Source organism: Cladophialophora carrionii, assembly GCF_000365165.1.
Source record: "Cladophialophora carrionii CBS 160.54 unplaced genomic scaffold supercont1.7, whole genome shotgun sequence".
NCBI lineage: Eukaryota > Fungi > Ascomycota > Eurotiomycetes > Chaetothyriales > Herpotrichiellaceae > Cladophialophora > Cladophialophora carrionii.
Genome location: NW_008481832.1, coordinates 839,322 through 866,368, shown reverse-complemented (window position 1 = coordinate 866,368; position 27,047 = coordinate 839,322). Strand labels below are relative to the sequence as shown.

The 27,047-nt window shown below is 54.2% G+C and overlaps 8 protein-coding genes and 1 non-coding gene across 9 annotated transcripts; 4 read left to right on the top strand and 5 right to left on the bottom strand.

Annotated features, from left to right (window-relative positions):
• Positions 1–629: 629 nt before the first annotated feature.
• G647_08396 lies at positions 630–713 on the bottom strand. Its single transcript has one exon. It is a non-coding gene; the product is annotated as a tRNA-Pro (tRNA).
• Positions 714–972: 259 nt separating this feature from the next.
• G647_08395 (uncharacterized protein) lies at positions 973–2,697 on the top strand (the record flags this gene model as incomplete). The annotated part of the gene is made up of 2 exons (XM_008732707.1): positions 973–1,024; positions 1,085–2,697. The coding sequence occupies 2 exons, from the start codon at positions 973–975 to the stop codon at positions 2,695–2,697; spliced, it is 1,665 nt and encodes a 554-aa protein (XP_008730929.1).
• A 284-nt stretch (positions 2,698–2,981) lies between these two features.
• G647_08394 (uncharacterized protein) lies at positions 2,982–5,690 on the top strand (the record flags this gene model as incomplete). The annotated part of the gene is made up of 1 exon (XM_008732706.1): positions 2,982–5,690. The coding sequence occupies one exon, from the start codon at positions 2,982–2,984 to the stop codon at positions 5,688–5,690; it is 2,709 nt and encodes a 902-aa protein (XP_008730928.1).
• Positions 5,691–6,469: 779 nt separating this feature from the next.
• G647_08393 (uncharacterized protein) lies at positions 6,470–7,298 on the bottom strand (the record flags this gene model as incomplete). Its single annotated transcript, XM_008732705.1, has 2 exons — positions 6,470–6,954; positions 7,043–7,298. 2 exons carry the CDS (start codon positions 7,296–7,298, stop codon positions 6,470–6,472), a joined length of 741 nt encoding a protein of 246 aa, XP_008730927.1.
• A 2,557-nt stretch (positions 7,299–9,855) lies between these two features.
• Positions 9,856–11,811, bottom strand: G647_08392 (uncharacterized protein; the record flags this gene model as incomplete). The annotated part of the gene is made up of 2 exons (XM_008732704.1): positions 9,856–10,386; positions 10,438–11,811. 2 exons carry the CDS (start codon positions 11,809–11,811, stop codon positions 9,856–9,858), a joined length of 1,905 nt encoding a protein of 634 aa, XP_008730926.1.
• Positions 11,812–13,153: 1,342 nt separating this feature from the next.
• On the bottom strand, positions 13,154–14,020 carry G647_08391 (uncharacterized protein; the record flags this gene model as incomplete). Its single annotated transcript, XM_008732703.1, has 1 exon — positions 13,154–14,020. One exon carries the CDS (start codon positions 14,018–14,020, stop codon positions 13,154–13,156), a length of 867 nt encoding a protein of 288 aa, XP_008730925.1.
• A 967-nt stretch (positions 14,021–14,987) lies between these two features.
• Positions 14,988–17,826, top strand: G647_08390 (uncharacterized protein; the record flags this gene model as incomplete). The annotated part of the gene is made up of 5 exons (XM_008732702.1): positions 14,988–15,032; positions 15,095–15,187; positions 15,238–15,323; positions 15,374–16,020; positions 16,067–17,826. The coding sequence occupies 5 exons, from the start codon at positions 14,988–14,990 to the stop codon at positions 17,824–17,826; spliced, it is 2,631 nt and encodes an 876-aa protein (XP_008730924.1).
• Positions 17,827–19,168: 1,342 nt separating this feature from the next.
• Positions 19,169–21,302, bottom strand: G647_08389 (uncharacterized protein; the record flags this gene model as incomplete). The annotated part of the gene is made up of 2 exons (XM_008732701.1): positions 19,169–19,894; positions 19,950–21,302. 2 exons carry the CDS (start codon positions 21,300–21,302, stop codon positions 19,169–19,171), a joined length of 2,079 nt encoding a protein of 692 aa, XP_008730923.1.
• A 981-nt stretch (positions 21,303–22,283) lies between these two features.
• On the top strand, positions 22,284–26,126 carry G647_08388 (uncharacterized protein; the record flags this gene model as incomplete). Its single annotated transcript, XM_008732700.1, has 1 exon — positions 22,284–26,126. The coding sequence occupies one exon, from the start codon at positions 22,284–22,286 to the stop codon at positions 26,124–26,126; it is 3,843 nt and encodes a 1,280-aa protein (XP_008730922.1).
• Positions 26,127–27,047: the final 921 nt, after the last annotated feature.

Genomic DNA, 27,047 nt, shown 5'->3' with positions numbered 1-27,047 from the left:
AACGGCAAAATGGTCGCCGGTGACTTCATCAGTGACTTGGAGAGTTCGATGGAGAAGCTGGAGGGCAATCGCTTTTCGGGGAGAGATTGGCCCAGCACCGTTCACGATGCGACAGAACGATAAGAGAGATGGTCTGCAATAAAGGGATGTTCACGATGTTGTAGCCTGGTGGGTCCCAGGTCACATGACGTCATAAAATTGCCATCACGTGATCCTATCATCGGTAGGCACAACTTCCTGCACGACGAGTACGAGTACGTGGCACCGACGCCTAGACCTTTCGAACACAGGCTCAAAATCGCGGGAAGATAGTTCTGATCGATTGACGCAGCCTGAGATAACTTTATGGCTCCCAAAAAGGGAAAGAAGGGCCGATACGTACACCGTAGCGAAACACCGGAACTATGTCTTTAGGGAGTTCTGCGATCTGATGAGTGTCTGAGACGAGCTCAAAAAGTAGCATCAACTACTTTAGCGAAGCGGAGGTAGTGAAGGGTGAAGAACTCAGTGAAGGGGAGCCAATATCTGATAGATAGTGAAATTTCCGCCCACCGGCACACCCCCCACCAACATCCCCCCTCTACACACCAAAAAGAGCTCCCCCCTGCTACAGGGCTATAGGGGCCTTCGGGCTGAACTGGGAATTGAACCCAGGACCTCTTACATTCAAGGAAGGACCCAAAGCAAGAATTATACCACTAAACCATTCAGCCAACAGACGAGGCCGCCTGTGCGGACAATTTGACAGAGATTTTGAAACAAACATTATATATGGGGCACTAATTTTGTGGGGCTTCGGGCCCGGCTAAAGTTCCCCAAATTGATGGGAACTTCGTTGTGGCGGCAGTTTGCGGCGAAATCTCCAAGAATTCTTCTCACAGCGAGCAAAAAGTTCGTAGGACTTGTATATGGCCTAGTTAGCTAGTCTTGCTTTGGGCATCTTGTATCTCGCATTCACAGGGACAATACAATATGGGAAGCCTGAAGACTCATGCGGCGCAAATGGATCGCAATAAAGTCAAAGGTCGGTAGGCGCAGACGTCTTTTGTTGCTTCCCATGCATCGCACTAATACTCTGGAGCAGACTTTGACCCCGAAGACGATGCAAATCTGAGACCAGCCGACAGTGACGCTTCTGAGTCTGAGGAAGGTGAACGAAACAATGCAGGCCGTGAACACTACGAAGCGGTCGATAAAAGCCGGTTGCGAAAGTCAGCGCAGCCCATTCTTGGGACAAAATATGACGGCGTGGCTGTGACTCGTAAAGCGCTGGAAGATGACGATGAAGAGGATCCATTTGCGCCAGTTGACGAAGACGACGAGGAGGATCCCTTTGCCACAAAGGCCGGACATGTTTCCGGCTCCGACGACGAGTCAGAAGACGCTGACGATCAGGATCTGGAGTCAGAAGCTGAAGAGGATGAGGAGATTGACAGTGACGAGGCGTTGGGCGAGAGCGACGTGGAGCGTTTCAAGCACTTGAAATTTCGCGGCAGCAAGAGGAATCAGACACAGGCCGCCGGATCAGATGAGGACGGGCTCACAGGAGCAGACACAGACACGGATCCAGAGGATCGGCTTTCAGACGAGTCCGACAATAAATCCAGCGACCCTTCAGACATTGACATGGGGGACGAAGAGGACGAAGATCATGCTTCCTCGGCATCTTCAGCCACTTCTCCGCCTCCACGGAGCAGCAAATCAGCACGTTCCGTGGATCGCGAAGAACTTAGAAGAGCCGCAGAATCAGCATCAACTGCTGGGCTGGCGTCTGCGCTTTCGGCTGGAGCCAATGCCGACGTGAAGAAAGGTCACGCGGTCAAACAACAGCGGCAGGCCTTCGAACGCCTCTTAGATGCCCGGATCAAGCTACAAAAAGGTGTTGCTGCTATGAACGAGTTGCCCTCGGATACGATCAGCGATGAGGAAGCCAGAGCTGCCGCAAGAAAAGCCGAGGATGCCGCGCTCGCGTTATGGTCAACTATTGATTCCATCCGCTCCAGCATCCTCTCTTCCCAGATTGGCACTTCCCCCGACTCCAACACTCCAGAACGAAAACGCAAACTCATTCCGACACGCTCAACCCCCCTTACACAAATCTGGGAACACACCACGTCTCTCGAGACGCGAGCCCAGGCACACCGCCGCACAGTCCTTGACAAATGGCACGCCAAAACCCAACCAATTCTCGACACTACGCAACAACGATCAAAGCTTCTAAAGCCGTCACAAGGAGGGAATCCCCGCCTCACAGACGTGCTCGACACCTACCTGCTCTCAGAATCCCCCAAAATCACTTCTCATTCCTACTCTCCCTCGACCCAAACATTTGACGACACTACATTCTATCAATCCCTCCTCCGCGATCTGATCGCTTCCCGCTCAGCAGCGAACTCCAGCGGCGTTCTCACAACGCAGTTGGCTGGACCGCAGAAATTACATCCAAGCGGCAGTAAAACCAAAAAGATTGACACCAAAGCGTCCAAAGGTCGCAAGATCAGGTATACGGTACACGAAAAGCTGGAGAATTTCATGGCACCTGAGGATCGAAACACGTGGACGGAGGCCGCAAGGGCAGAGTTCTTCGGGAGCCTACTAGGGAATGTGAATGCATTGGCAGAGAAGGAAGTAGGTGGGATGGATGAAATGGAGGAGGAGATCACCGAAGGAGAGGCGTTGAGGTTGTTTAGAAGCTGAGATCGGCTTGCCCACGCTGTCTCGAATTACAAAGGATGATTTTTTCCCCGCGTATCTTCTGCTTCTTAACGATAAGCAAACGCCCGAGTAATAGTGGTCGTGAGTGGTACATGTCCTGAAGACCGTATATCTCAGTGTCACGTGCGTCGTGTTTCTGGACGCGTCGAATGTGGACGCGTTGACATCATGCGAACCACCGGCCCACATTTCCACCGTGACGGCGTCGAATTTCGAAACCCCCGTGCTTTGTTCCTGCCAGACCACTTTCAGTCATCTATGGCAGGATGGCCGAACTTCCCCTGCCGTGGTCCATCACGAGCTCCAAGCGCAAATCTAAGTCAGGGCCGCTAACCACGCCCGCAGCTCGGAAGCGGCGACGAGTAGGGGAAGCACTAGACGACTCTAAACCAGCACGGAGAAAAAGTCAACGGACTTTGACTCAAGCTCAATGGTTGAATACTCTTTCTCCGAGTCACGATGAAGGCGACATGCAATTGCTGGAGGAAGGGCAGCCGCGAAGGGTCTCAGCAAAGAGGGAACTCGGGCGCAGTATGAAGAAACGCGATTCTACCTTGACCCAAATCGGCTTTTTCGACTTTCCACCCTCCGACCAGCAGGACTTCGACGAGACAGTTGCTGCATCTCCCGAAGGACGTGCTATGCCTCAAATGGACGGAACCCACGACAGTCCAAGAAAACCTCGAACACGCAAGGCGACCCCAGCCGTAGCCGTCTCGTCCTCGAAGCGAAGGGCCGCGCCGGAGAGCCAAGAAGAGTACAAGCCTAGAACAAGAAAAAGAAAGAGCGAGCCTGCTGATCAAGAGCCAAGTGGCTCAGCGAAAAGACGGTCCAGGCGCGTAGCAACGAAGAATGAGGTCTTCTCAGATCCCGTCCGGAATTTTGACTATTTCGCACAAGCACTAGCCACTCCTGCGGCCGTTGACCAGGAGGAGAACAAAGACGAGCCTTTCAACTATCCGTTGGAAATCAAGGACTCTACAGAAGACGCCGAAGATCCTTTGCCAGACCCGCGTCCGGTTTTACGTCCGTCGTTGCTACCGGAAACTCCGAAGAAAAGTACGATGATTGTTTTGTCCAGTCAAACCCCGGAAAGTCTGTGTGCCAGCACACGGAGGACGAAAAGAAGGCTGTGCGAGACTCCGACCAAGGCTCAGAGAACTCCACTGGCTGAGCGTTCGACCAATGTCCCCCTGCATGACACTTCTAAAAAAGCTGGAAAGAGAGGTCGAACTCCCAAGGGTCCCTCGCCGAAACGCAAGGTGGTCGTTCTGAAGCTGCCAAAGCGTAGTCAACGGCGACATGCTACACGCATTGAAGATTCTCAGAACTTGTGGTCGATTCCGTCATCTTCGCCCAAACCCCCAATGAATCCTACGTCGCTTCCGGTGGCTCCAGTGGTACGCAGCACTGAGGATGAACTCGAGATTCCGGCAACAAGCCAGGCACAGGAGACTCAGGGCAGCCCTGCTGGCAGCCAGGACAGTCTACCAAGCTTTACTAACCTCTTCTCCGTACAGGAAAGTGGTGGAGCCAAAATAGATACTGACGCCCATCCTTACTCATCGGGGGCTTCTCCACAGAAGGAAGAAGGCATTATCGTAAGAGATTTTGCTGGTGTAGTGCCGCGCAGTGGTCCTCGTCGCAACTCGACTGACGCCGGGCACCCGCAGTCACCGCCTATGCAAGTCAAGGTAGCACCAGAACTATGCAATCTCCGCGACGAGACCGCAAACATAGGGGACGAAGACTTTGAACAACTGGATTTCGGCTCCCCCGTGGCGAACGATACACAGTTCAATGTTCAGGTGCTGCATCGCGTTTCCTCGCCGCTTCCATTGGAGCGAGCTTCGGGTACTCCAAAAGCAGTGATCGATCATTCACGTCCGTCAACGCCGACATCACATGCATCTGGTGTTACGTTTATTCACGGGCCCGAATCATATCTCCCTGATGTTGAGAGAGTAGGCTCGTCTCAGTCACCAATTCCGGTTCCTAGATTGGTTCCCCGATCCAGCGTTGGCCCGGATCATGCGGACATCGAGCTTGACGATGAAGACTTGGATGAGGTACCTCTTCCGAGGACGCCTGTTTTGGTCCATCCAGCAAGTATGCGCCGCACGACAGGTACCCAAGTCCCGCTGAACGACACCCTCAACGACGCATCCTCGCCTCGGCTGCGACCAGTGCGGAGCAATACACAAAAGTCTGTCCATCCTGCCTCAATTCCGCACCCTTCTCAGATGTCGACTCAAGAGCCGACGCAGGCATTCCTGCCACCTTCATCAATGCCACAGAATGGCTATGACGATTCAATGGGGAGATCCGAGACGTTCAAGATCAAGGACTCGAGTTCTTCAAGTGTGCATTTGAGTCAGATCCCTCCCAATCGCACAAGCAACCAACCCGGACTAGATCTCGGTTATGTTCTTGATTCGGATGATGGCTGGGAAGGTGAGGGAGATCTTGATCTCGACCCTGCGTCGTTCCCAATTCGGCCTTCCCAAACATCGCCGCCCCAGGCAAAGCCTCTGCAACGGCGTCTGGAAACAATTCCTACGAGCAAGGGAACCGAGATGACTACGCCTGCCTCAACTTCTGGGACCAGAACCTTTCCACCGATGCAGCGACACTCCGACCTCGAAAACGATTCAGGTCCTCTTCATGATTCGCAACTATCCCCTCCTAACGAAGTCAGGCGCTCAGAACCTGCAGGGAAGCAAGATACCAGTGACGACTCTCACATCCAACGCTCTCAACCCTCGGACTCTCTCCCATCCACACCCGACAAGCCTCCGCCCCCGCATAAGGAGTACTCCCCGATCGCGGGTTTCAACAATGAGACACAATCGAACTTCACACAGAATGGACACGTTACGGCTGCATTCATCCACCGCCAAAGGGAAGCGGGACTGTATCCCGCGTGGTTTGTCCCCACGCCGTATCAAGTACCGGGGTATACAAGATGGAAGTAGTTTCGCGAAGAGACAATATGATTGCAAGAGCGAAGACCGCAAAGAGGTGGGACTAGCGTATGGGTACACTGCAGGGGGGACTGATAGCGATGGAATGGTCTGTCGAAATAAGTTGTGGGCTTGTCGAATTGAGGACCCTCGATCAAGTGCGACTGTGATATCAACGTTGTGACAGTTGCGTGTAGCACTGTACAGAGTGCTTCGTACTCCAGACTGCGCTGCCAAAACGGACAGAATGAGAGACGGGCAGCCGACCCAGATTAAATACGAGTGAATGACAAGTAGAACTTCTGATCCCGCTTCTTTCTCTCGAACCAGCTTCCATCCACGGAAATAGCTGCCAAATAACCTTCAGTTTGTGAGCATGTCGAGTCTTTGATATCGGTCACTTCATCTGGGTGTCCATCAACCCGGTGCATCAATGAGTTTCCAGCTTGTGAAGTGCCGAATTTCAGAGCGAGCAGTTTGCTACGCACAGCCAACTTGCGCATGTGCGGCGTGGATTAGGAAGGTTCAGGGGAGAGTACAGCAAGGACAGCCTACTACATAAGGCGCCGTGAGGGTAACATTGCGTGTTCAGTACAGTACTTTGGGCTTGGTTCCCAAGGAGCCTTCCTCGCCTCCTCCTCGTGGCCCAGTTGTGTCCTTGGATACAGTAATAGATATACCTTGGTCAAGCTATTGCCCGACTTTGTACAGTAGGTGCCAATGCTGTTCTATCACAACTTGCTGCTCCTCTCCCGTCGCGGAGAGCCAGGGACAGAAAGCACTGCAAGGACTCACAGTCTGCTGCCCCTTTGACTCCGACCATCTTCATTCTCATCCTCCCTGAGCACAAAGTACCACTTGACGCCCAGCAGGTTCGTCCAACCATCCCCGCAAAGACCCTCTTTTCTCGCGATATCCAACATTCCTTCGAACCTCTTCTTCCCTTTGACTTCAACAGTGATGCTCTCCAACCCCTCCGCTTCCCCCTCGACTCCTGGAACGAAGCTCAACCTTGCATTCGTGAACATCAACTGACTCCCCTCCCGCCTGACCCCGAAGTAGTCCTGCCACTGTTGCGCCGCGGCTTGCACGTCCGTCTGACCTGGCGCCAGACGGAGGGTGGCGCCGAGCAGCTTCAAGTGCGAGCAGCGCCTCATCCCGCTCGAATACTTCTCATACTCGGTCCCACAAGCGTGCCACGGACTGAACGTACTCTCAAGGGGAGTAGGGTTCGTCGACGACGGTGCATGCGAGTCTAGTTCGGGCATCATCCCGCCTAGTAGTGGGTGGTCATACCGTCAGTCAGCTCATCAGCTCTCATCGCCACACAATCGGTCGTGAAAATAAATGATGATTCCTCTCACCGGCAATTCCTTTCGGATGGTACTGCACGCACTGGACGTCGTCGTGCGCGTGGCTGAAGATGACCTTGGCGAGGCCCCGGGACTCGATGTGCTCCCTCCTCGCGGCGGCGTCCAACGTCTGCATGATGATCATGTACCCGCCTTGGCCTCGCTTCTTGAGCAGTCTCCCGGCCGTGGTGTCAGCCTTGAATGGGGAGACAACTTCGATGATATCGCCTCCGATGGCCACTGCGCCGGCGCGAGAATGTCCAGTCATGTCAGAATCAAAACCCCGTAGTGGTTTGGGAGCGGGACTGAGAGAGGGAGTGAATCAAAAAGCACGGCCAGCATTTTCTCACCTAGAAAGTTCTTCAACCCCCATTGCGCAACCTGCGGGTCGACAAAGACGACTTCGGTCCCGAGTACGGATGTCTAAATTATTCCACGAAAACTCTTTCAGACGACAGGAACGTGATTGAAGGGTGTTAAAGAAGTCGGGATAAAGGCCCAACCTACCAGGAGAGATCGAGCTCGGTCGAGATCCTCTGCCACCAAAGCGATCTGTCGCAGCCTCGTGGGGGAGGTCGTAGTTGTTGATCCTTTGTCATCTCTAGTGTTCGCCATTGCGTTCCTCCCTCTGTACGGGGTATGAGGACGCGCTTTGATTCAGCCGAGCCTTGCTTGAGTGAGTGAGTGAGTGAGTGGGTGACTCCCGTGGCTTCTCGCTCAATACTGTGACAGACTCGTTACGTCCAGTCGGTCGGTCGGTCGGTCGGTCGTGCTGCTGGCGCTTTTACAAGGGCATAAGGTCAGCGACACTTCTTGGACCGGTCACTTTGTGGACCTCGCTATTGCCTGGCTCGAGTGAAGTCTTCAATTTGTGTCGCTACAGAACGAGTTATAGCAACAAGCTGACGTGCGAGGCGTGCTGTCTGTGTCTTTGCAGAGTCCTTGGACCGACCTGAGCATGGACCTCGGCATATGAATGCATGTAGTAATTGATAGCGGAATCTCCTCACGAAGCGAGAGAGACATACTCCGTACATAGCTATGTACCAAGACCGATCTGTTGAATCCGCTGGGCACCCAGAGATCTGTCCGTTCCCTAGCAGAAGGATCAGGAACTCGTAGATCGAGAATACCTTTTCCTCGTTGGTCTCGGGGCATCGGCACTCGGGGCGTCATAATTAGAACCAGTCAGTCTCTCTCGAAGTAATTACCTCCCGGCATGTGTCGTTCCGGACAGTACAATGCGTGGGTAGAATGCGTCTGGCCGGACGTGGCGATGTTAGACACCACAGGCGCAGAAGATGAACAGGGCGTTAAGGAGTTTGTCTGAAGGGGGACAGAGAAGATACTTGGGTGATTGAGATGGTGTCTAGTCAGTGACATGTCTAGACATCATTCTTCTGCGCGGATGGCTTGGTTTTATCCTATGCGCCGTGCGTTTGATGGCTGTGAAAAGAGCGTACAGGTATCTGCAAGGGCGAAAGAATTGATTCAGTCTGCTGAACGAGTTACTGGCGACGTTCGAGTTACACGCGGTGTTCGCTCTACAGCCGGTGTTGAGCTACACGCGGTATCCCTTCTCGCACCGCGTCAATGCAATTTCGCAGGCAATGTCCTTCTACAGACCTGGACAGGCTTGAGGGTTCTGTACATCGCTGGGCAATCGGATTCAGGAAACTTTTGACCTAGTGCCGTGAGCACAACTACTGTAGATGGGGACCTACGGGAGAGGTCTTAAGGCTTGCTGAGAACTCCTCGTTTCTCATTGCGACAGGGGCGACCGAGACCTCGATAGCAAGCATACGGCCTGTGTGTTGCATCGTTGGCTCAGTTCTCATCATGGACAGCCCGTGCAGAGGTCGGTCAGTCAGTCGTCAGTCCGTCAGTCAGAGCAAGTCGAATGCTCAACAGCTTGTGCCCCTCTAAATAGCGAGCGGTTGCCAGCATGATCGCGATCAGCAGGTACAGTATTGTACGACCTGAGCTTTTCCGAGGGAGACTGAAGTCAGGCGGCCGCGAGATAAAGCTTGGATGGAGTTGGTCAGAGAAGTGAGCTGAGCCACGAGCCAGATCGAGGGGATCGAGGGTTTCAGTGACTGGAAAGGTGATAATGTGAAATAATGCCAGACACTATGCTTTACCCATAGTAGGAGGCGTTCGACGACGGCTAGAGAAACTCTTTATGACCGCCACGACCGACACGCCCGATGCAGCGCGAGACGGTGTTCACCAGTGTCTACATAGGCCCCTCCCAGCTCAACATACTCGAGAAGAAATTGTCAGCCGTCACCCGATCGCAGACGGTCCCATGTTATATCGACGGATAATCCGTCCATGGATGTCAGTTGAGTTGAAGCGTTGACGAGGCCAGATGAAATGCGACGTGACAAACGTGACTGAGTAAAGGTGAGTAGGTCAGCGAGGCCAAGCCTGATGCTGAGCGTTGCACTCATTGGTCTCTCTCAACGAACCATCTATCGAATTTGCATTGACGTGGGTATTACTTATGTATCCTGGCATCAACGACAGCTCATGTCTTGCTTGCCTGGACGCCTATCTCAGCTGTCTTCTTCTCATTCGCTAAACAGCATGAAGTACTCCAGTATCCTCAAACTCTCCCATCACCTGCTCACCAACGTGCAGGAGATGGTTCCGAAAAGCTAAAGCACAAGAAGAACACAGACCCAGGCACAGAATTCACACTTGTGGAGATATTGAATCCTCATCGTAAAGTACATGGTTGGGAGAATAGGAAAGGCATCTGCCGTCATTTCAGTGAAAGGGGTGAACAAGTAACGGTTCGAGCTTTCCAGTCAAGCTCGCGTTCAGATCGCCATGCCTGGTCCGAGCTTGGAAGGTCCAACAGGAGAATTTCGTTTCTCCCTCACGTTGCTGGCGGAGTTGCTCCTTCGTCGACTGACAGCAGCCATGGGTGGCGGGCCATTTCGACCGCCGTAGGGGCCTGGCGACATGCTTCTACCTGGTGGTCCAGCTCTCGGTCCAGCCCTCGGTCCAGGGGACATTGCTCGTGGTGGTTGATTGAACCCTGGGTTCATAGGTCGTCGCATCCCAGCAGGGCTCATTGGTCTTCCTGCAGGACTCATTGGCCTTCCAGCAGGACTCATGGGCCTTCCAGCAGGGCTCATCGGCCTCCCCATAGGGCTCATGGATCGTCCTGCAGGACTCATTGGGCGTTGTGGGCCACCCGCTGGTGACATGGGACGAGACACCGGACCGCCGGGCGTAGGTCGAGCATACTGGTTGAGGTGAGAAGGCTTAGGCTTCGACGGTTTGGCGGCAAGGCATGTTCGAGGAACGACACCTTGCTGAGATCGGTCGAGGCGGATACACAGTGCCTGGTAAATAATCAGTTATGTGCTGGGAAGGGACGTTGGTCAGCTACTTACCCAACCATCATCGTATTCATGAAGCATCCGGACGAGTTGACCACTCTTCAACTCCAATTCGTCATCCATGGAGGGTGCAAAATCCATAAGCACGCGATACACGTTACCTTGAGGAGCTTCGGGATGAGGAGCATTGGAACCTTGGCCGGCGGCGGCGACAAGAGCTGGCGACGCAGGCGCGGAAGAGGCTGGAGACGAGGTGGGCTGTGGTGAGAGCTGAGGAGCAGGAGCAGGTGCGGACACAGGTGCTGGGACTGCCACTGGCATCTTGACAGGGACCGGAGCCGGAGCCGGAGCTGGAGTAGGCTTCGGTACGGTAGTAGCAGGCGGAGCGCTGACAGCACTGGCGCCACCAATGGCACCAGAAGCCATGGAAGCAACAGGAGCGGCGGGAGTAGCAGCCGGTGATTTAGCGGCAGAAGGCGGTACAACAAGAGGCGCTGGCGCTTGGATTGGCAGTTTCTCAGGATCAGCAAAGGGATTCTGAGGGTCGGCAAAAGGATTGTTCGGGTGGTTGTCTTGAGAGCTTTGGGTAGCTGCGGCCAGACCAAGTCCACGAGCTGGACCTGGACTCGGACCTCGCGGTTGTGGAGATGGTGTCTTACGAGTCGCAGCAGAATCCGATTCTCCGATGGTGTTTAGCATGTTGCCGGCGCTGAGCCTGCTCTTAGAAGACGCGCCCATGAACTCTGGTAACATGCGAGATACGGGTCGTAGACTTATTCGGGGAGCTGTTGCACTGATGGGCGGGCTTCTTGTGGCCATCTCGGTGCTGTTAACACCTGGAGCAGGAGTGTTCTTCTCGTTGTCTGTTCCGTTCTGTGCCTCGATCTGGCGCCTCTTCTTTCCGAGTAACCATAAGAGGAAGACAGCAACGAGTCCGACGACCGCAATAATACCAATGGCAAGACCAGCCTTTGCACCCGTCGAGAGTCCACTGCTCGACGAGCTTGAGGATTCCGCCGAGGAACTGGCCGGAGCTGACGCAGCCGCAACAGAACCTGTGTTGGTGCTTCCAATAATACCAGCAGAGGTAGTGAACGATGTGATGGCGGGCGCGATCAACGATGCAGAAGTCGGGCTACTCTCCGTGGAGGATACGAGTGTGGTCGTGGCCGAAGTGGTCGCAGCTGCAATGGGCGAGTTGGTAGCGGAGTCGGGAGGAGCTGTGGTCTCATCGGTAGGTGCTTCGGTGGCAGAAGAGTCATCGCCAGTAAGAGTAGTATAGCCTCCAATCACGCCGGTAAATGTCGGTGTTGCTGTAACGTACGCGATCGAGTAGACTGTGCCATCCACGGTGGTGAGAGCGACCTCATCTTGGCGTCTAGCCAATTCCACCATTCTGTCATGGAAGTTCCGAGGCCGAAGGTCCATGTTGGATATTGTCAGATCGGAGGTGTATCGCTCTCGCGGCTGGCACTCCGCGGTTGACGTGCAGCGTCCCTTTACTGTCGAAGAAGAATGCTTCAATCCTGCAGCTGAAGCTGTTGCTCGAGGACCGGGCGAGGGTATCACAGCGCTGCTGGACCGTTTTACGAAGAGGTGATCTCGAAATTATGGAGAATCTTGGTGTAGAAGGAGTGGCTAGTGATGAATTGTCGATAAAAGAAGGGCGACAATTCACACTCGGTGAACAATAGGATGAATGGGGAGGGTGAAGAATCGAAGAAAATCAATGGCGGCAGAGCATTGAGCAGAGGGTGCGCAGGAAAGAAAGAAGAGAAGGGGAGTACACAGTCCGAGCTGTGAGGGTGGCAGTGACGCGATGCTCACTTCCTGGTGAGATGAGTCGGAAAGTGGCTGCTGGGATGTGAGACTGAGGATCAGGCCAAAGCTGTGGATGCGACGGCGACTGCAAGGACAAACGAGAAGTGCGGAACAGATGCCCACAGCATCTCCTCAGGCAAAGACTAGAAAGATCAGGGCTCCTTGAGGCGTTCGCGAGCAGGGGCCTCTGTCAAATTCCATTGGCGTGCCTGGATTTAGACGGAAGCCACCTGGCGCCCACCCCTCGATGCGGCTTAGGTGCCACCTGTACCTGCAGCTTAGCGGCGGATAAGAGAGATTGCTCCTTTTTTCAAGCTCATTGACACCTGACGCGTGTGTGTGTGTGTGCAGCGGCAAGACTCAACAGTCGTACATGTGCAAGCAGCTTCGCTAGGCGGTTATGCACCCGTGAAATGGCTTGAGCAACCTGTGCAGGAAGTGCACGTTGGCGGCGCGGCCACAACTTCTTGCGTCTCGCAGCTTGGACTGCGCCCAAGAATATTCTGTGTGGTGGCTTGGAATAACAATCCGAGCGGCGCGAGCATCTACTGTAATTATCGTTGCACCTTAACTTTCAAGATGCATAGTCCCTCTTGACAAGGTTTGAGCGGTTGGTCAAAAATTCATCCACAGCTATGCAATCCAATCTCACGAACTGATTATCTTCATTTGATGTTGAGTGCTGAATCTTCGTTTGCCACTTGTGCGGCACTGCTCCCCAGGCTCGAATGGAAGATTCTGCTCTACCGGTCCACGGCGCAACCCAACACACTGCACCGTGCATGGTGACCTCGGGGAACTCCAGGCATCCAACTGTCATGATGTGCGACCCTGTGGCAACCCTACCGCAAGGCGGTGGGCGATAAAGACTATTCTCGGGTGACAGCTGTCAAGAACCACGTGGACTACTGCAGCCCGAGTGGACACTGAGCGCATTAATATGCAATGCTCATGCGGCCCGAATGATCGACCTGAGCTCGTGCTGGAGAGCCTCTCCCGCGGTCAGCCTCCTTGTCATCTCATAACACACGGTTTTCGAGACGAAATCGATCGCTGCTTCCGATGCGCCGGGAAGGAGATCCTTCCACGCTTTCGCCGGGAACTGCTGAAAGCGCATCTTGCCCCAATCAGGACATGCCTGTGAAGACGGCCAGACCACCTCGTCGGGTGTTCCGAGGGTGGTGAAGATCGACTTGATCAAGGCCAATTCACTTCCTACGTCTCCAGCGTCGAAGATTGGTCGGTGGCCCACTCGGACCATTTCCGCCACGACGCAACCAGCAGCCCACATATCCAGCGAGGTGTCATAACTCTTGTTGCCAAACAGGATCTCTGGTGGGCGATAGCAAGTTGTACCAACGTCGGTGATTTTTGAGGCCGCTGGCTCGGAGTCCTTGTCGTCCGCAGACCAAGCAATACCGAAATCGATCAGGTAGACAGGCCCGTTCATCGTCTTCAGTAGAATATTGGACGGTTTAACGTCCCTGTGAATCATGCCCTGCTGGTGGATATGCTCTAAAGCGCTGAAGAGTCCATCGAAGACCATGCCGGCCTGCCGCCTGTCCAATCTGTCCGACCTGAGCAGGTTCTCCAGATCCTGCCTGAGAAAGGGGAAGACGAGTATGAACCGATCTCCAGGCTCATGGATGGTATCAAGGAGGGGAACAACGTGTTCGTGGCGAGCCTTGACCAGGAGTCGAGCCTCCCTGATGGAGTTGTGCGGCGGGCCCATCATTGCCGGGTGAGTGACTTTGAGTGCCACAACGCGGACAGGAGCGGTCTCATCTGTTGATTTCGCCTTGAACACAGTCGACATGAGGCCATCGGCGTGAAATGTTGCATGCTGATACGCTCCGAAGGTTGGACCCTCGGTGTTGAACACTTCATGGACTTCGGCGGGTTCGTCAGCTTGTGTGGGCGGCGTGTCTCCTGCGTGAATTGCTCTTACAGCCTCATCCAGCTTCAGCTGATATTCTTCCTAATCGGGTCATTAGTAAATTGTGGACGCTCTTTGAGGCGTGCCTACTATGGAAGTAGCTGAGCCCAGAATCTCTTCCTCCAGTTCCTTTGCGTTCTTCCGGGCTCCGTCTGTGTCATTGCCAGCTGACACGAAAACATTTGTCCTAGAGCATGGCTCAGCATTACGAAGTCAAACACAGGTGGACAAGACTCTTACAGCTGGAAGATGCGACTCAGTCTCTCAGAGAAACTGACATCGACAGGCATCCTGTCGACGCTTCAAGCAACCTTCTAACGAAATCGTACCTCAAATCGCCGCCTTCCTCAGAGTGATTGGGGGCCACGTCAATGGCCAGAGCACGGAGACAGCGAGTTGGTCCTCATGTCAGCATCCACCATCGTGCACGTGGAAAGACATCAACGCTGTCAGGACGTCGTCAATGATAGAGCAAGTGGCTGCATCCAACGTGCCTCTTCAGTGCCTTGTCTTCACCGTCCGGACTGTGCGCTCGTTAAACCTGCACAAGCTTTTCGTGCTCCAGAAGCAAGCTGCCCCCACTGGAGAGCACACAATAATACCCAGCAGTCAGATGGTTATGTACTGCATCGAATGGGACAATGAATATTTGCAGCTCACTGGCGCTACGTAATCCCGACCCGCCGACCGCCGAACCCCAAGAGCTTCCAGAACCATTCTTTCTACTCGCCTCCAACTCGACATCGTCTTCAATTCCTCGTAGTGGACCCAATGCCAATTGTCCGTCAGGTCTTCTCTGTTAATCCACTTCATCCTTCTTGCCTCATGCTTGGATAGCGCCTTCACCATGGCAAACAACGAGCTCCAGCGCACTGAGTATTTAAACCTCCTCGTAAGACTTACCACGCAGGAGCCGCGACTCTCGGAAAGCAGACTGACTGACATTTGCGCCAGGCCTCATTGCAGCCGGAGCAAGCAATCAACATCCTCAATGATCGCGTCACCCTCATAACCAAGATCAACAGCGACATCGCCGATTGGCTTCAGGTCAGACACTTCTGTGTAACACCGTGAACAAGAGATTGACAGTCGACAAGGAACGTCGGAAGATAGAGGAAGTATATGTCGCCAGCTTGCGGAAGCTCGCGCGGCGGCCTCAACAAGATGGGGCTGCCGCTCTTGGGTAGGCGCAGTCTTTCTTTGGCGATTTGAGTGCTGCTAAAGCGAGCGCAGCATCTTTCAAATGCCCTGGCAGCGGATCGTCTCCGGCACCGAGAATCTAGCAGCCTCCCACGAGACCCTTGCGACCAAAATCGAGACTGACGTCGAAACGCCTTTACGGACATGGGCATCGCGGAACAGAGGCTTCAAGGATCTAAGCACTGCACAAGTGAACCTGAGTAACATCGCAAAAGAGTTATCTGGCGCACAAAAGAAAGCTGCCAAAGGTGGCCGACGAGCGGATACTGCAAGTTCGACCGTGGAGGACGCCTCGCGACAATGGGAATCACAGGCACCGTATGTGTTTGAACAACTACAGGTCGTCGACGAATCGCGGGTCAATCATCTGAGGGACGTCCTCACGCAGTTCCAGACCCATGAGGTGGACTCGATCGAGAAGAACAAAGTCAGCGCAGAGTCCTGTCTGGGCGCGCTGCTCAACGTGGAGACTGCCGACGAGATCAAGACATTCGCCGCGAGAGTAACCACTGGCGGAGGGGGTGGCCTTTTGAGAAGACTGAGTTCAGCCACCGCCGGCACTGGGGGCAGACCGACCAGTTCCCTGCGTGCTCCGCCGACGCCTCCTCCACCCCGAGGCACGACTGATAGCAATAGTCAACGGTCGAGTTCCTTCGCCGGACAGGGCAGGCCAGCTCCTTGTAAGTCACCCTCGTGCCCCACGTTAAAATCTCTGACATATGATAGTGCCCGACCTGCCAACACAGAAGGAGAAGAGCAAGCTGAGCGGTCTCAAGCGACTTGGCACCGTGATGAATCGACGCAAGAGCATTGCACCTCCAGTTTCTTCTTCGACCGAAGAGAAACGACGGACGAGGTTTGTGCCATTTAGAAGAGGCGACTCGTCCCGCAGCTTCCAGGATTTGGATGAGTCCGGCCAGGACCTCACTCCAACAGCAACTCAAGACCGACCCGTAACTTCGATTTCGCAGAATCGACGATATGAACAACCTCTTCGAGATTTACCCGAGCCTCCGCTCCCTGTTCCGCAGACAAATGGCATTAGCCAGCCTCCAAATCCTTTGGAAGCACATCCGACCGGGAATTCGTATCAACCTGGTCTGGTGGACACAATCAGTTCACCATCTACTCAAGCCAACAACAACAACCCATACCAACAGATGGCCTTGAATCAAGCCGCCACAGCGGACACGAATGAGTCCATCACCCAGGCACAGCAGGCGTTGTCGGAAGCGTCAGCCTTCCCTTCTCCCCCTGCAGACGAATCAGCCCGAAACTTCATGATTCGTGACAAACCCATCGAAGAAGACCAGACCGAGGCAGAGCAAGCAATGGCAAACATGGCCAATCAACTCCGCTCACAGGCGCAAAACGCCGGCATTAATCGTGCTCAAGGTAGTGTTCGAGGACGTCGAGACGTGCGAAATACAATGTACGTGCCCAGTAGCACCGACGCCCTGCCACAAATAACACGAGCTTCTCCGCCGGTCGCTATACCAGAGAACGTGACTTCACCAGAGAACACACTCGCCTCTCCCATTCAACGCCCTCCGCCGGTTTCCGTTTTGCAAGACGACCACATCACATCCGATGCTGCGTCGATGACCTCCTCCCGAAGTCTGGGCGGCCCAGCTCAACATCCCGACCTCCACGACGCAGGTCTGTCTGCCAGTGTAATAGAAACCGTCCATAGCACATTCACCGAGTCCGGCATATCAAAGTCCTTCGTGCTGGGAGAAATCGCGTTAGCCTACAACCCTGCTGGTTCACAGAACACCGACACCGAGACAATCCGCATCCAGCACTTCGAACTCCTGGACAAGGTCGCGGCCAATCCCATATTTCTCCACCAAGTCAAACCGACTGATGGGCAGACGGAGGAGCAAGCAGGCAGCTACACGGTCACGACCACACAACTCCGTCGTCCAACACCGATGATCTGCCTCAAATATCAACTCCACCTGGAAGAGGCAACCCTCGCGCAATACTCGCCCATTCTCCTGACACCAGCGTGGCAGATCATCGAGGGACAAGTCAGTGTAATCGTACTATACTCTCTTAACCCAGTCTTCGGATCCGAACCACTCACCTTGAAGAACGTCACCATCAACCTGGGCCTCGATATTTCTGACCCAACATTCCCTCGGGCCCAATCTGCAATGATGGCCCCCACGGCCGGCGCGTCCTTCCGGCGCAAAACATCCAGCGTGATGTGGCGATTGCCTGAGTTCGTGGTCAAGCCTGAACAGGAGCGCCTGTTGGTCCGTTTCATCACCCAGGGATTGGCGAGGAAAGGCGCCGTCGACTTTAAGTTTGAAATCGCCGGGCGCACGGCAAGCGGCGTAGGTGTTGAACGGCTGGTGGAGGGCGCGAAGGAGGCTGATCCGTTTGCAGACGGCGGGGACGACGATGGTGCTGGCAAGAAAGCCTGGGAGGTCGTACCCGGGAGGGCGAAGTTGGTGAGCGGGCGATACACCGCTAGCTGAGACAGTTCAGGCACTCTAACGTGTCGGATCTTCAGCGCCAGGGACGGTCCTGAGACATCATCTGGCTGGGGTTGGTGAGGCGGACTGACGGCGGCGGTGGCGGCAAGCACCTGCATTTTCATGTTACTGCATTTCCCTGTGCACAAAAGATTGTAAGATTGGATATAGCGGCGAGCAAGCTTTTGACCGGGCCTTAGCGACATAATGACCTAGCGAAAAGAAGATCACAGAGAGAAAAAGAGGAAGAGAGAGAGAGAAAGAGCTTTTCCCAGATTGTTCGATACAGCGGTGGAAATTGTTTCAATGCTACGTTACTGCTGATACCGTTGCGGTTGTTGGTTGCGGCTGGGGCATGCGGTACTAAGTAGGTACCTAGTACTCCGTATGCTTCCCCTTCTATCAAATGCCGCACACTGTAGTATATACCACACTATGTACTCCCAGACCACGCTCAGCAACAAGAGCGCACAGGATAGGGTAAAAAGTAGCAAGTAGCAGCCACGATCAGCTGGACTTCTCTCGCCCGACAGACTCATCGAGACCCGTGCCGATTGTCGTTGTTGTTGTTGTTGTAGTATGTTGTTTGCAGCACAACCCAACCACCCTCGAATACTGTACCAGCAAGCATGCATCTACCAGGTACAAGTACGTACCACACAATCTGCACCTCATTCGTCATTCGTCGCGCGCGTCCCCCAGTCTCGACCACACAAAAAGGTGCGTCGTGCCCGGCACGGCAATAAATTATCAACGTGTTGCTGCTGGCCAGACAGAGCCTGGCGCGAGATGTCACGACCGTGCGGTATGCAGGGTACTGTACTGTGTAGGGCGCAAAGTCGGGTTTCCAGCATTTTTTTCCTCCAAGATGATCCCTCATGCTACCCACGGGATGGGATGATGCTTGACAAAATGTTGCGGTGTCCGGGACAGGTCGTCGAAGGAAACCAATGGAGATCCAGCTACAGACTTCTCGCCACCTCACACAACGCAGTCTCGTAAAAGCAGTTTCCATTTGAATGGCCCCTAGCGCGTCTAGTCGAGGTACTGTTATTCTGCCGGCTCGTCGACTGGTGCACCAGGGATGTCTCTCTGCGCTATCATGGTTGCGTACCCTATAGGCAAACCTCTGGCAACTCAGGTAGCTGCATCAACCGCCGGGCCTGGCGGCAACCTTCCCCCCCTCTCTTCTCCTCTGCCGGATGATCTTCTGTAACGGACAGCTTTCGTGGCTCTGGTGGAACACTGTACCGACGTCACCGCCCACCGGGCCCACAATGTCCAAGGGCGGCACGGCGAGAATCCCAGCCACACCACTCCGCGTGCGTGAACCTCTCGCTGACCTCTATTTCGGCAACAAGAGACCCCGGTCCTTGTCCAGACGGGTGATCGCCTTGACCAAGTTGACGAACTCGGTCTTCCTCTCCGCCGGGTGCGGGATCTTGCGAATGAGGTCTCTGACCGAGATACCTTCAGGAGGGATCGCATTTCTAATGTCCTGCTCCGAGGGAAAGGCAGGTGACCGAGGGACCGTGGCAGGCGTTGGGACTGGGGAAGCTGCACGTGAAGACGGTGCTGGCGGAGAGCCACCGACATTGAGCTTGATGCGCCGTGCTCGAGAAGCATCCGACATGGCTGCCCCATCGGTTTCTGTGTCTGATCCAGCAGGGCTTCCAGCAACTCCGCGTCTGCGTATCTTTGCCGCCAACGGGTCAAAGGATCCTGCCGGCGCAGACGAGCTTGGCACGTTCGCCGGAGAACCTGGCCTGGAGTGACCCGGTGTAGGCTGCGTAGAAGATAGATGTTTCGATTTGAGCTTCTTCTTCCTGACAGAGGCATCGGTGCCTGACGCGTCAGACGCATTCGGGGATGCAGGACGTTTTAGGCTACGAGACGAGGTTGACTTCTTCATCCCACCCTCTTCCCGATCAGTATCACGTTTCTCCTTTCGGCCTGAGGGCGTGTTCGTGCCCGAGGACGGTAGATTGGACTTTCTAGCCTCGTCTTCTTCCTTCTGCTTGTTGGCCAGACGCTCACGCTCAAGGCGTTCCTCTTCTTCATCTGTGTCGGTCTACATTATCACTTGTCAGTATACGAGAGTAGCGGCAGCATGATTGTAATCTTACCGATGACTCGTACTCCGAGTCGCTCCCGTGGTTGTAGTTACGCTCTCGTCGCTCAAGGGCCTTTCTCAGATCTCTGAAATTTTTCTTCTTCGCTTCAGCCTCTCGCTTTTCTCGAGCCTCGGCCTCATCGTATTCGTTGAGATCCTTGAAGTCAAGGAAATTGGCTTGCAGTTGGTCTTCTTTGATGCGTGCGTCTGCGAGTTTTTGATCCTCGTCCTTGTCCATGAAAAGATCTCCTTCCTCGTCGTCGGCGAAATCCTCTTCAAAGTCGAGATCGGCTTCTTCACCCGTCCTCCCAGCGAAAGCAGTGGTTTTCGAAGCACCCAAGAAGAGACCCCTGCTCTCCTTTGCAGCGCGCTCCCTCATTTGTTCTTGTATCCGGGCCTCTCGAGAACGTACCAGCCACTCTGGATCAGACCCCCCCTTTTTCATTGCAGCTTCAACTTCTTCGATGGTCATCTTCTGCAGATCATCGCGCTTTGGCTTGAACTGGTAAATCTTTTCGATTGGGATGAGACGAAATTTACCGGTGGAAGCGTCAACTGCGGGCTCGTACACCAATGCTGCATTAGAGTCCCGAGACCCCGGTTGATGGTGGCCGATGAGGGAATGCTTGTTGTCAAAATCTTCCAGATGCCAGGGGAGCTTCTCTTCGTAATTTGTCTGTATCCGGCGCTTCTCTTCGGCAGAGAACTCGGACTTGAACACCTGCTGGGTCTTCTTCTTGAAGTTCGTCCTCTTTCCCGCATTCTGCGATGGAGCTATCTGGGCCAGGTTGGCCTCGCGCTCTTTCTGCCGCGCTTCTTTGCGTCGATTCAGTTCTTCTCGCTCTGCGGCGTTCAGCCCATCCTTGGAGTCTAGCTGCTCGTCCTCCTCCTTCTTCTCCTGGTGGCCGGGTGGAGGTGCACGGGGGTCGCGTCTGTGGAGTCTAGCTGGTTTCGCAAACTCGGCCTCACTGCGAATATCTATCGGCTTCTCGCCGGCTAGCTGAAGAATGTGATATCTCCAGCCCTTGAGCAGATCTTTCTTTGTCGTGACTAGTCTGTAGTCCCTGTAGGGGATCCCTTCAGCGGTAACCCGGGGGTCAGTGAAGCCACTGACGCGCTCGCGCTCGGGCACCGCTGGTCTCGACGGAGAAGGTGCTCGTGGACGAGCTAGGATGGGAGGAGTTTGAGGTTTCGGTTGACCGTTAGTTGGCGGCGTAGGGTGGCCATTCTCACGCCCGGCCGGTGGATATTTGGTCGCCGCAGCTTTGACTTTTGGGCCTTTGAAGAACGGGTCAGCTGCTGGTTTCTTTCGTCTGATCACCGGCTTGTTGGCAGGACCGCCATTTGGGGCGGACCCTGGATTCATTATCGGCGATGGCTGTGTTGTATGGGCATTGATGAATATGCCTGGACTCTAGAGAAGAAGGCCGAGTATGCGCACGGATGACTATGGAGACAATGGGCAAAGGTAGGAGCTTTGGATGATGGGGTGCTGAAGGCGTCGGTGGCTTCAACCTGCTGGCATCATCGGCGACATGAAATTATGTTAATTACTGTGTACTGTGTACTGTGTACAAGTTGGAGTGAGGCGGGCGTGAGCTGGAGGCTTCCTCCGCGAGATCGGCTAGGGCTAGGTAGGGGACTGCTCCAGGCTCGGCCCAGTTGTGATTGCCAAGCAAGGCGCCTGTTAATTAGATGCGGACTGGAGTCCACGGGTGGCGTCACGACCGGCTATGGGCGCGGCTGGTGCCTGTGCGGCAGTGCCTGGCCACGCCCAGTGCCGCCGCCGTTCGCGCGATGCCCCGCAATGAATCGACTTCACTTTGTGCTTCACTAATGAGATTCTTCTGCTGAACACCTGTGCTTCACTCGTTATTCAGCTATTGAAGTCCCATTCAATCCTTCCTATTGTGTTTTGTCACTCTGATGACGTTCTTTTGACATGCTCCTACCTGTCCCTTCACCAATGAGCGCGATCAAAAACTGTGCACGTCTTCATCTTGCTTTTCCTGCAACTGACACTCTGTTTTCACAACCTTGTACCTCTATCTGACTCACTTCGCAACCCATCTTAGATGGCATGGACTCAGCTAGCAACTCATCTGGCTTTGCCGGTAATCCACTGGGCTCGTTGAACGACATGTCTCACCAGCCTGCACTTCGAGGAAGAGGCAATCGTGGTAGAGGCCGCGATGCAGCCAGACATAGAGCTGCCTGGTCTCAACCACATCAGACACACAACCATCAATCAAATCCACTCGCGGCGCCTTTCAATGTGACTTCCGACTCATTTCCTCCTCTGGGATCACAACCGCAGCTTGCTCCCCCAAGCGTTGTCTCTTATGAAATGGAGTCGCGACCTCAACCAGGTCCTCAGCCCCCCACCTTCGATTATGCGCGCCATGGCACTCCCCGGGAGTATCAAGAGCGCGCGAGAGGCAACCGTCGAGGTGGCCATTACTTCGGGCCTCATCAACACCGAGCACAGCAGAACCCACAGCAGTGGTCTCAACCTGCCAGTCCAGCACAGTTCAATCCCAATGTGCGAGCCCCCCAACGCCATGGTCGGCTCTACAACCCGAATGCTGGCATGCATTACGGGACCGTCCAGCAGCAACGAGCCATGCGCCATCTTATCATGAAGCAATCTGACTACCTGACTGGCATCGGCCGACAGGTCTATGGAGAGTTTCGGTTCACCCAGGAGGAAAGAGACGTCAAGGAGAATTTTCGACTCGCCTTGGAGCAGGTGGCCAGGAATGCGATTGGGGCCAAGTACCCCGACCTGCAGCTCGACCAAGTCAAACTGAAGTGCTACGGTAGTCTTGCCAACGGTTTTGCACTGAAAGACTGCGACATGGATCTCCTCCTCTCCTTGCCTGATTACAAGGGAACTGAGTTCAAGGAGCCAGAACCGACTGTCCCACTTGATGGTGATCAGACCACTGCATCGAACCATGGAGAGGAACAGAATGGTTTCAAGGCTGATGTTCAGCGCATCTTGGAGAAAGCCTTTCTCGACCACGAGTACGGCGCCCGGCTCCTCGCTCACACTCGTGTCCCGATCCTTCGCATTTGCCAGAGTCCGACACCAGAATTGCTCGAGAACCTGCGCAAAGAACGTGCCGAGTGGGAGAAGACTATTGACCATACTGGTGTAACCCAAGACGACGTTCCCGAAACCGAAGTCACCCCTGCAGAACTCGACGCGGTCGAGCAAGCTGTGACAGCAATCTCCTTGGACACAAAGACAGCACCCGCGAAACGTGGCAATCGTGGCAATCGTCACAATCGTGGCAATGCAGGTCTAGAGTTCACCGACGACTGTGGGATCCAGTGTGATATCAACTTCTCCAACTTCGTTGCCCTCCACAACTCGACCCTGCTTCGAGTTTACCACAGCTTCGATCCTCGTGTCAAGGAAATTGGGATTTTTGTCAAGATCTGGGCCAAGCTCCGGGATATCAACACGCCATACCGTGGCACATTGTCTAGCTACGGCTGGATACTGATGGTGCTGCACTATCTGATGAACATCGCCAGTCCCCCGGTCATTCCCAATCTACAGCATCTAGCGAAGATCGAAGACTCCTGGAACCCAGGCAGACAAATCGAGTTGTTTGAGGGGTTTGACGTTCGTTTCGTCCAAGATCATCAGGGTCTCCAGGATATCCAGCGAGAAATGGCGGCCAATAAAAACCGTGAGTCGGCCGGGCAGTTGCTGCGAGGTTTCTTTCAGTATTACGGAACTCAACAAGGATTCCATTGGACTCGGGATGTCATCTCGATTAGAACCAAAGGCGGGATTGTCACCAAGCAAGCCAAAGGCTGGACCGAGGCCAGATGGCAACAAAGTCAGAACAAATCAGTCCGCAATCGATACCTGCTCGCCATTGAGGATCCTTTTGAGGTTGACCACAACATCGCCCGCACTATCGGTCACCACGGTGTTGTCGCAATCCGCGATGAGTTCCGTCGCGCGTGCCGGATCATCGACATGATTGGGACGGATGAGGAGCTTCCAGCTGAAAACTTCCTCAGTCCTGTCACAGACCGCGTCGACACCCTGAGAAAGGACTTGGACTATCTCAAACAACGACAAATGCAAATGAGGCAAGAAGTGGAGGCCAAAGAAACGGCGATGCTCGAACAGCGGACCACTGAGAACGCCGAGCTGCCGGCAACTGATGGTACGTGGGGAAAATCCAAGCAGGGAAAAGCTCACACCGATTCCCCTTCCAAGAGCGGAGGTGAATTCTCCGAGTCCAAGCTGACCTCGACGCCACCGGTGCAGGAGCAGAAGCAGCTGAAGACGTTCAGAACTTGGCGACGGAGGAAAGTCTCAGCTGACACAGACGACGACGATGATGACCCGATCAGCCAGACAAGCGAGACAAACCCAGGAAGCGCTGATAATCTCAGTTCAGAAGCCCAAGACGAACCGAAAATGCGAAATCAGGGACTCACGTCCAGAGCAGAAGTCCTTCTCGCCAACGGGTTGGACCTCGACGGAAATCCTATTCCTTGGGATATAGAGACGCAAGATGGTCGCTGGCTCCATTGGAGAGACCGGAAGGTGAAGAATGGCACCATAGGCCCGTTCTTCAAAGCGTCTTATCGCGAGTTGAACGAGCAATGTCCTTACGATAGCAGGCGACCCAGCCCCGACTTTAGCAGACGATGCTGGAACAAAGATCGGCAAACGGCTTATGAAAGACCTCCATGGCCAGCAAACAATGTCAACAAAGACAACAGCATGAGACCTGACTCCAGCCAACCCCATCCAGGCGAAAGCAAGATAGCTGTGTCATGTACGGATGGCGCCTGCTCTCAAGCCAAGATGCCGCATCTGTCTAAAATAGAGGCAGCGCCCACAGCTGTGGCACGACGCGGTTCCAGCGATGATGAGAGAAGCAATACTATGGCAGCGCGTGAACAAGAGAAGCTTCCGCAGCCTCAAATTGATGCAGGTACGGTTGGCACAATGATTCCCTGGGATAACAGTACCAGAGGTGGGCGCTGGCTTCTTTCCCGGGATAGGCGCATCCGTGAAGGGACTTTCAAGTCGCGGGATCAGAAAGGCTACTACAGAAAACTTGATGCAGAGTTTCCTTACAAACCAGAGATGACATGGGCCGAGCTAGATGTGCTCAATGAACTCCTGCGGCGCTATTACAAACAAAGTCTTCGTGCCACTAGGCTACCTCCCAGCTCGTCAAAGCCGCAAGCAGAACCATGGTCAGAGCGAGCTCCATTCTCCCAAATGGTGCAGAACGTGGAAGTCACAGAAACCCACCAGTCGCTAAGCCAAGCCGCGACGGCCGTAAAGGATTGTGTTCCAGCGCAACACGGTTCTTCTTTGGCTTGCGCAGTCTCTACTCCAACAGGACGATCATCACAGGCTGTTCCTATGTCCGAGAGCCATGCGTCTCAAGATACTGTATCCGACAGAGATCCCACTACGCCGCCAGACAATGAGCGTGTCCCTGATATGGACTTCCTCCGTATGCAGCGTTTGGCGTTCTTTACAAAGCACATGACCCCATTCAGCAGTGCAGCCGACACCAACGAGCTTTTCTTCTCGCAAGCGCAAGCGACCGGTTCGGTAGCACCAACACACGAAATGTTTCAGACACCAAGCGCGCCTCAGCTTCCCATCGAAATACCACGGCCTCATGAAATGACACCACCTGAGCCAGTCTCTCGCAAGGCCGACGACGCTGGAGCTGGTGAAGATGTGGATCAGCCTTCTCACCCGTCCAAAACTGATTTCTCTGAACTTTCGGTGGCATTCAGTGACAGTCCGATCATAGAGGATTCGGCCCTTCGTGTTCCTAAGACTCTCTACCCTGACGTCGCCGACGAATTACGTCCGAGAGATGAGAACCCTGACATCATGCCAATACCCCGAAAGATCGGCTTTCAGTTTGATCCGCGGCAACTGCAGGATCTCCGGGTTATCTTGAAGGGCGGGAACGGTTGTGCGAGAGACGGTGCTCAGTTTATCCTCGAAGAGCAGGAGTACGAATGGGGCGGAGGGGGCATGATGGGATACAAGACAAGTACTGGTCCACAGATTGCCACCGCCACTGGTGGTCATACTCCGTACGAGGCTGGCAAGGGGGATGAAGAGGGTTTGCTCGATGAGCTTCCGAGACTTTGGGACGAAAATTCGGCTACAAACTGCTGATGCCCTAGACAGTCAACCACAACTCCGCAGTGTGCCATCAGCTTGGAACTTTCAACATTGAGGAAGGCCAATATTTCAGCGACTGTATCATCAACTGCATATTGTACGATACGAACACAGAATTGACGACTTTCGGGCATGTCACCATGTCTATCAGGCATCAATAAAGGGACAACTCGACTTCAGCACTTAAACGACGATGGCAGACACGAGCTGCCAGGTAAGGCACAAGCATTGTTTCTCTCTCCAAATGTATCAGTGTCATCAGGCATCGGTAGAGGAATTTCTACGAGTTCGGGCAGGACGGCAAAAGAGCGGCGGATGGATAGACAGCCTAGGTCTTGTACATCATCGATCCTACAGATAGCGATAGCCAGCTCAGCATCCTTCAACACGGAAGACATCGTTAATAATGAACAGCGTGGATTCGCTCCGATCATCGCTGTCACATAGCGTCAAGTCTCCCTTTTCGCGTCCCTCGTTTACTTGGTTTCTGCTTGTTTCATCTCCGTCACAGATTCGAGGCTGCTGATTGGCTACGCAGACGCCCCTGGTTTGGTGTTGAATTTGATGAATGATTCCATTCTACAGGAGTACTGTATGGAGTAGATATAATCTTTCATTGACGCTGGCTCGTCGCAGTCCATGTAGTTGCATTGTCCCACAGCGTCATCCATTTCCACTTCCATATCCACTCCGAGCATTTCAAACGTTCCGACATTTCAGATCGGAACATAACTCTGACGCAAAGCACGACTTCATAGCCCAGCTCCAGCTCCAGCTCCAGCACACGCACACACACGCACACACACACGCACACACACACGCACACACACGCACACACACACGCACACACACACGCACACACACACGCACACACACACCGCTCGAATCGACGACGCTGGGAAGCTCTGGGGCCTT